The sequence below is a fragment of the Penicillium citrinum genome (genome assembly GCF_028827155.1).
Source record: "Penicillium citrinum strain IBT 23319 chromosome Unknown utg000009l:1.0-4274883.0:1.0-4276374.0, whole genome shotgun sequence".
Lineage (NCBI taxonomy): Eukaryota > Fungi > Ascomycota > Eurotiomycetes > Eurotiales > Aspergillaceae > Penicillium > Penicillium citrinum.
Window position 1 is genome coordinate 611,774 of NW_026622694.1, and position 9,630 is coordinate 621,403.

Consider the following 9,630-nt stretch of genomic DNA (forward strand, 5'->3'; position numbering starts at 1 on the left):
CAGTTCTCTGACTGTAAAATAGACTATTGACTATAGTATTCAATTTATATAACTATTTTCTATAATAATATAAAATCTATTACAAATTCAATTTTATCAAAATTATAGATATTCTTTGATTGTGTTTTATTTTTTTTAATTATATATTTTATGTTTTCAAATTATATACAAATTAACCAAGAATCTTTACTTAATATATACTGATAATTACATTGTTTTGAAAAATACAATCAGGATTTATTACAATATTTGATAAAAACTGATATCCAATTTATATCTACAATAAATAAAAGAACTTTGTTATAGATAGCAAATAAAATATTAGCTATCTTTTATACAGTAGAGAATCTAGATACTGCTCTATACAAATCTAGTAAAAGAATCTATTTAACTGGCAAATTCTCTTCCAATTCAGTCAATTCATAGCAATAGTGATCAGAATCGACGTATAGGAATATACTAATAGTGCAGTACTGAAATATATATTTTAGTCAAGATTCTAAATTTACTCTACCACTAGGCCAGTGCTGAATATCTGGACAGTCTATAGCTGGACCGATTTCCGAAAAGTCTATTTATATTCTGTTTATGGACTGTTCAGCTGGGCCAGTCTATAGATATTGTACAGATCTAATCAATATATTCCAGAATTTTTCAAATTTTCTATTTTCTATCTATTTTATAATATCAATCTGGTTGAAAATGCTGTAATCGTTTTTTTGTCAGAATTTATATTTAGATATATTTACAGTTATTTATCAACAGTTGAATAAATAATACTAGTATTATTAGACCTGTGCCAGCTGGGCGGCCCATGGGCAGAGTATGGGTGGGCTCTTCAGAAATCAGCCCAGCCATGGGCCGCCCAGATACCCAGCGCCGGCCCAGTTGTGAGGCAGATTTAGAATCTTGGCTAAAATATATAATTTTATAAAAGCTTGGCAGTAATATAGTTGTATTGATACTGATATAGTTTAATCTATATTTGAATAGAATATAGTAAATAGTTTTTTTTAATAATTTATTATAATTTGTTATACTTAAATATATATTTTTGAAACACAGAAAAATTACTGCATATAATAATATAAAAATTGGATCCGCCCCTGGATCTGCTGGGTATACCCGCGGGTACCCCTGTTCATTGATGGGCCGCCCATGATGGGTAGTCCTTTCAAAAATCTGCCCATGGACTGTCCAGTGCATAGGTCTAAGTATTATAACTGTAAAATAAATAAAAATTTAATACTATTATATTACAATACAAAAATTTATAAAAAAATCAGTAAACTATATACTATATTTTTGTATTTGATATTAAAAATATTTATTGATTTATTTTGTCAATCAGTTATATACTATTTTTTCAACTATATTGTAGTAATTCTAGTCAATATCCTTATAGAAATCAATATTAATTCTCAGAATATTATCTAGACTATTATTTTGATTCTGACTTTATATTCAAAAACCATTATTTTAAAATAATAATTCAAAATATCAGTCTATATATATTGTAGAATTTTTCAGATAATATCTGAAAAACTTTTGATACTATTATATACTATTTTCACAAAGTAGTAATCATATTATTTTACAACAAAAATCAAATAGAACAAGATTATTAAAAAAATACAACAAACAAAAATATGTTGAAATATTGATTATTGAAATTTTCAGAATTGTAACGGTACTAAGGTACAAGCTAGGACTTGTTGACTAGGTGAGAGAATAATGGAAGAAGAAGAACAGAAGATCAATTCAATTACTTAGTAGGATATACAAAAGAGACTGATTCTTGAAGAATCTTCAAGCAATCAGAACAACACAAGCGAAGTCATTCAATCTTTTCCTCACGTGTCTTCGAGGAAGAAGCGGTGTCGAATCGGGTTCGAAGCGTGAAGATCAGTGTAGCTTCTCCGAAAGAGATAAGCTCTATGGCTTCACCGTATCATTCTTCAGATCCTTTGTCAGGGATCCCGTGACAAGAATAAATATTAAAACAATATTGAAAACAGAATATTATTTACAATCTATATTTATTTATATACAACAAATAATACGAAAAGCAATATTATACCTATATATAGAATCTATTGCTATTATATTATTGATTCTATTATATATTAATAAATAATATATCAGAAAAATGATTATCAGAAAAAAATAATTGTCATATTCTAAATTGAATATTTTACAGTTTTTCCGTTTCAGTTTACTGAATTAGACTGAAAAAAACGCAAAATTTTTATCCGATTTTTCTGGAAAAAATCCTCAAAAATATTGATCTTAGATAGAAAACAGGTTTTTTTTTAAAAAAAAATATAACCAAATAATTACAGATAATATAAAGCGAATAATCTATATCAATAATAATATTATTAAAAATTAATTTGATATTATAGAATTCAAAAAATTGTTTTAATATTATTCGAATAAATATTGAACAAATAATTACAAACAACAGAACAAAGATTTTTTTTATTTCAATATATACAGAAACCAAAAAAATTCTCGATTTTATTATATTGATATAATATACAGATTTTAGATTCGGTTGTAATTTTTGGTTATATTTTCTATTTATATAGAAACAGTTCTGGCTAATTCAACAAAATAGTATTTTTGCTGCTACAATCCTGGAGATAATCTGATAATACTGTATTTGAAAATTTTCCGGAGAAAAAAACAGACAATTTTTGAAACAGAAATCTGATAAATCAAATTGTTAGTTATATTGCAACAAAGAAAGGTATAGTACAGTTTATCTGATAAAATAGATTTCGGTAATTTAAAAATACTGATAGAAAAAAAAAATACAGTATATATAGAACTGATAATACAAACTAGTAGAAAAGAAAATAGAAACAAAACAAAAATCTTGTCCAAATATTACTGTTGTATATATAAAAAATAAAAAAATTTCAAAATTCAGAAAAATAATAATACTGACAGTATAAATAATAATATAGGAAACAGTATAGCACAGATCGGACAATACAGACCGTGGTCGGCAGTTTACGTTTTTTTGCAATATTTTTTTTCTGTTATATATATAGCTATCTATTTTTTTACTTTGTTTGTTGTATTTGTTCTTTTCGGTATATATAACTGTAATCTGTCGGATCTCGGACAGTCATATAAGCGGTACTGCGGAGACTGGTCTCAGATATCTGTATATTGTCCGAACAGCCGGACCGGGAAATTATTCCAGTATAGCAGTCACAATTAGATGGCGAGCTAGATACTCAGTAATTGATATATTGATTGATTGATGGATAGATTGATGAATTGATTGTTTCTATTTAATTAAATTTTTATATCAGTACTAAAAAGGTTTTATTACGATTTTTTTTAACCAATTATACTATCGGATAAAAATATAAGTTCGTTCGGAATTGATATTGAAATTCCTGATAATATTTTCCTATATTTGAGCGATTATTTAGAACAATTATTCTTTTAAAATAATATTGTACAGGACTATTTATATTTGTTCACATCGGTTTTTTCAATCAAATCTGTATAGAAAATTAACTGATTCTGTTATTAATAATCTTGATATTAATATATAATTTATTTTCTTAATACTTGATTGAAAAATTTATCTATCATACCGTTTTGGAATATAATAAAATCTGATTCATTTTGTAATATATAAGATTGAGAAGAAACAAATACATTAGATACTCGACACTAAACTTGGAGAGAGACTGAATAGAGCTAATGAAATAAAGAAAATAAAATCTGACTGTATATAATGCAGTCTGGGCCCAAGAGAGAATACAGTCAAGATAAAAAAGTATTGTATATTTTTATAAAAGATATAATAGAAATACTAAGAACTTGAATAGTTTTCTATATATCTTTCAATTTTTTCAATTTTTTTATTTGTTTATCGGATATTGTTTATATCTAACATATATTTATTGAGCGATAATTTACAGATACTGTTTTCTATTTTAATATTTATTTTGATATATATATAGATATATATCTAAATAGAACTTTCCAGAGTTTCTGTTAATTTTTTTGGTAAATATAATTTGAACAGAATATTTCAGAATTTATTATTGTTACTGTTGTAATCAGACAGTATATTTACTGAATTTATATTTGAATCCAGAAATAATCTCCGAACTTATTCCAATATTATTTTTTGATGCTGTTTTTTATATAGCAGATTAACAAAATTAAAACCAGAAAAATATATAATACATAAGAAAACCGTCGCGATATTGATTCAATAAAAACGAGAGCAATATGTAATTTACTACTATTTTGAAAAAGATACTATCTAGCCATGGCTAATTGATCTACTGAACACAGATAGATCTCAATCTAACAACAAAATATCCATTCTAATAACAATAACTATCTAACAAAGCAGAGAAATATCTATCTAAAAAAGATCACCATATTGTAGAGATATCTTTTCCGCTTCTTCTGATTTCCGAATTTTCTTCTTAGTATATTGTTTGGATAGACGACCGTTATATTTAAACCATTTTCTTATTTTCAATATATTTTTTCTTTTCGGTATTTGTTATATATTTTGTCTCAATTGAACAATTGGTAATTTTGAACTTACAGTATATCTGTATCACTGAATGATTTAATTTGACAATATATACAAGTTTTTTTTAACAGAATTTGCACTGTACAAATATTTGATATAATATTCTGTACAATGATAAAACTGTTTTTTCGCAATTTGGAATTTTTTTCTTAATAAATATCAAATTATATTGAAATATCTAATTCGAATTTTGTTGATTTTTGATTGGCAGTTCTATAAAATCAATATTTTTCTTTGATTTTTTGGAAAATTTTCAATATTTTTGTATAGAATATTTGGTTTCCTTTGAAAATATAGAATTTTCTGTTGGAAATATTGTTTTTTATAACAGTCACTGTAACCGGTATATAGATATCTGCTATCTAAGACTAATCTATATCCAGAAATATAGATTAGTCTAGTGACAACACAACTCGGATATCAATACAATTATTTGAAATTAAATCAATTATTCAACAACAACAATATCTATCCAATATCAAACTATCAATCAATATATTCAAAAAAATATCTAGCTATCAAACAGATTAAAAAATACAAGATTGCAGTATTGGCATATAAATTCTATATATTTCTGTATCAATTTCAGATATATTATAACAGCTGCTCTTTTTGTAATATATACTATATAGACTATATGGACTATATATATCTATATATATCTATATAATATATATAAAATTTTGTTGATTGGCTGGATCAAATAATTTAATATCCAGAATATATTATCTATAGCTGATATAGTGATTGTCAGTATCAATATATTATTATATCGCTATTTCTATTATATTGGACGATCACAAATTTGATTGACAGAGAATATTGATATATTTATATATACCCTGGAATATCAATTGGCTAAACAATCCACTGATTATATTCTGCTATTCGCCCTACACACTTTGGATATTGGTGCTCCCAATTTCAATTGAGATCTGAGGGATGAAATTGCATGTTTTGGTATTGTCTTAGACTAGCAGCATTATATACAGATGGATAAGCATATATCCGTTCGGTCACATGCGGATGCCCTAACACTAAGACTACTCGTACGGCGGCCGTAACCTACCGGAATAGCAGTCCCGGAATCTCACAATACAGTATTCCATCTTCAGGTAACTTCCAAATGGATTTTTCAATCTCTAAATACCACCAAAATAGAGCAAATAGATTATCAGATATCGATATTTTATCTGATCTTCTTTTTCGTAGAATTTCTTTCTTTTTGTATTGTTGTTTGGTTTTTTTTTTGTATTTTTATCTGTTGTTTTTGAAATCGGTCAATTTTTCTCAAACTGTTCTATTCTTAATTTGATATTTGAGATTCTAAATTTCTAATATATCAGTATCTTTGAATTGGTATCTGTTTTGGATTTTCTGTAGATCGATTTGAAATCAATTGCTGTATTAAAAGTTTTGAAATACAAATATAAAATTTAAAACTGTTATATTTTGTATCAAAATCTGTTTGATACAATATTCAAAACTGGAAATAATTATTTTCTAAAATTCAGTTACAAATATTTTTTTTACTAATTTTTCAGTATTTCAGAAAATTCGAGATAGTAAATTGAATAGATTTGAAATTTTATTTAATAACAGAAAAAAGATTTTTAAATAAATTGTATATTCGAAATTGATTTTATTTTAGTTTCGAACTTTGGAAAACAATTCTGGAATTGAAAAAGCAAATTTTTTAGTTTTTGAATAATTTGTAAACTGTTTTTATTGTAAATTTTTTTTACGAATCTGAATAATATATTGAAAAATGTTTGGTTTATTGATAAAAGTTTTATTATAATAAATAATATAATTATTTAGTATTTTTGTTTATATATCAAAAATATTTTATTGCTAAAATATTGTATAATAATTATATGGAGAAAAAATAAAAATACAATATCTTTTTTTGGAAATCGAAAAAAAAATCCAACAATAATATAAAATCTATAATTATTTGTAAAAGTCTAAGACCAGATTTAATTTCAACAAAATATTGTCTGCAAACTATTATTGTCAAACTTAAAAAGTGTGAAGACTAGTAGTAGGGATGACTAATAGTCTTAATAGCAGAGGGGAGTAGTCCCAAATAGGAAATTTTCAAATTGTTAAGATTGAAATAAAATAGAGAAGATGGTTCTGATCATCTAGGCCGAGGGGTGATGGCCCTATTTATATTAATTTGATGATAGTAAATAGAATGGTCATTTGACCTGAATTGCCACATAGTGGCAAGTAATGATATCATCATCGGTAGTTGTAGTGAATACTATAGCCGATATACTATACTATAGTATTATATAATATATATAATATAACGTAATTCACGGGCGAGTCGGCCACACGGGCGAGTCGGCCACCTAACGCGGTCGCGTCCCCATTTAATCTTCTACTACCTTCAACCACTTGCCATGCCACCAATTCGATCTCAAAAGGCTCAAAAATCTGTCGAACAAGAGGGTAGAATCCTATTAGCTGTCAAAGCTATAAAAAATAAGGAAATCTCCTCTATTCGTGAAGCTGCACGCTGCTTTGATGTGCCACGCGCTACTCTCCAGGATCGACTACGCGGTTATCAATTTCGACATGAAGCACGCGCAAATAGTCATAAATTGACCCAATATGAAGAAGAATCGCTTATTGAATGGATATTGTCTATGGATCTACGTGGAAATCCCCCCCCGGCCAAGTATGGCTAAAGATATGGCCAATTTGCTACTTGCAAGCCGTGGAACAATCCCTTCTCCGACTGTCGGTATTAACTGGGTCTCAACCTTTATTAAACGTCATAAAGATATGATTGCGAGTCGGTTTAGCCGTCGATATGACTATCAGAGAGCACAATGCGAGGATCCGACCGTGATTCGGGAGTGGTTCGATAGTGTACAACGCGTGATAGTCCAATACGGTATCGCCGATGAAGATATCTTCAATTTTGATGAGACAGGCTTCGCAATGGGTCTCACCGCAACTGCGAAGGTCATCACTCGTGCGGAATATTGTGGAAAGAGATCAATGCTACAACCAGGAAATCGTGAATGGGTGACTGTGATTGAATCAATCTGTGCTCAAGGATGGGCGCTTCCTCCATATATTATCTTTAAAGGCAAAGTCTTTATCGAATCATGGTTTAATGATCTTCCAGATGGCTGGAAAATCGACAAAAGCAAAAATGGATGGACTACTGATGATATTAGTCTTAATTGGCTAAAAAATCATTTTATTCCATATATTTATGGTCGGTCAAAGGGCAAATATAGACTACTTATTCTTGATGGTCATGGCAGTCATTTAACAGCTCAATTCGACCAGATTTGCAAAGAGCATAATATTATATCGATTTGTATGCCTGCGCATTCATCACATTTGCTTCAACCACTTGATGTTGGCTGTTTTGCTTCTCTGAAACGTGCATATGGTGGACTTGTGGAAGATCTTATGCGGAAAGGTATCAGTCATATCGATAAACTTGACTTTCTTGCAGCATATCCAGATGCCCGTATTAGAGCATTTAAAGATATCTCGATACAAAATAGCTTTAAAGCTACAGGATTAATACCTTTTGATCCTATTTCTGTGCTTGCAAAGATCAATATCTATGTCAAAACACCAACACCCCCTCCTACCCGCGGAAGCAATTCTTCAGCCGACTTTATACCTATAACACCACACAACGCAAAACAGCTACGTCGGCAGGCTTCCTCGGTCAAGACACTACTTAAATATCGATCGCAAAGCCCTCCTACACCCACAAAAGCAGCGATTGATCAACTGATTAAGGGCTGTCATATGGCGATGCACAGTGCAGTGCTTTTAGCCGAGGAGAATCGGGCCCTACGTGCTGCAAATGCAAGAAAAAAGCAAAAGCGATCGAGATCGAAACGTCAAATACCCCATGACACAGCCCTAAATGCTATAGAGGCGCGTGCGTTGATACAGGCCAGCCAATATCCCGTTGAAGCTGAAGCTTCAGTCTCCACAGAGATCGCAAACCAGGCCAGCACGCACCGAATTCGGGCGCCACCAAGATGCAGTGGATGTGGAGTGATAGGGCATAAGATAAATAGATGCCCAAAGCAGTAGCTATTAATTTAATTGCGTTTTGTTGGTTATATATATAAATCAAAAATAGTAGGTGTAGTTGGGTGGCCGACTCGCCCGTGTGGCCGACTCGCCCGTGAATTACGTTAATATTCAGAAAAAGAAAGTAAATATATAGCTGATATAGTATAGATACAGTATAATTTCGGCACTATATTGTTCCGCCCCAACAGTATCGATAGCTAAAATAAACTTAATAGCAAGATTATATGATATATACAATCCTATATCAGATTCTGAATCTGTTACACTATTTATTAATAATAATTGATAATAATTTATTTTATATAATTTCTAGTTCAATAATTAAAATATTTTAGTTATTAATATATAATTTTATCAATAATATAATTATTTGAAATTTCGACAAAATAGAATATTGAAAAATCTACTAAAAAATTATAATTCCAAAAAGTTTCTATATCTATATTTTTTCTTGAAAAAAGGCTATTAGTATTGATTAAAAAAATTCAATAATTAAAATAAATGTATTCAATATTTATTAATAATAACAATCTTCTGGGGTTGTATTTAATTAATTTGAAATTCAATTTCATCAAAATTATAAATATTTTTTTGGTATTCGGATATATAATCAATATAAAGATATATCCAATTTATATACCAATTTTACTATATTCGAATTTTTTTACAATTTAGTAACCATTATACCTTCTTCTACTATTATAGAACTAGATTTTTGGTTCTATTTTCAATTTTTATCTTATTTTAAATATATCAAATTGCTAGACTAGAGATCTGTGACTAGACAAGAATATCGGATGGTAGAAATCAGGTAGAATAGATTGATATACAGACTGATTCTTGAAGAGTCCAAGAATTCTGAATATATATATATGACCTTATATATATTAATATTCGGATAGATCTCTATATATAGATAATCCGAAAGAGTTTAGACTTCTTCGGATTGATATTGAGTGCTTGGA

The 9,630-nt window shown here is 28.6% G+C and overlaps 1 protein-coding gene across 1 annotated transcript; it reads left to right on the forward strand.

The window, feature by feature from the left end:
* Nucleotides 1–7,270: 7,270 nt before the first annotated feature.
* N7469_009709 (uncharacterized protein) lies at nucleotides 7,271–8,662 on the forward strand (the record flags this gene model as incomplete). Its single annotated transcript, XM_056648614.1, has 1 exon — nucleotides 7,271–8,662. One exon carries the CDS (start codon nucleotides 7,271–7,273, stop codon nucleotides 8,660–8,662), a length of 1,392 nt encoding a protein of 463 aa, XP_056495745.1.
* Nucleotides 8,663–9,630: the final 968 nt, after the last annotated feature.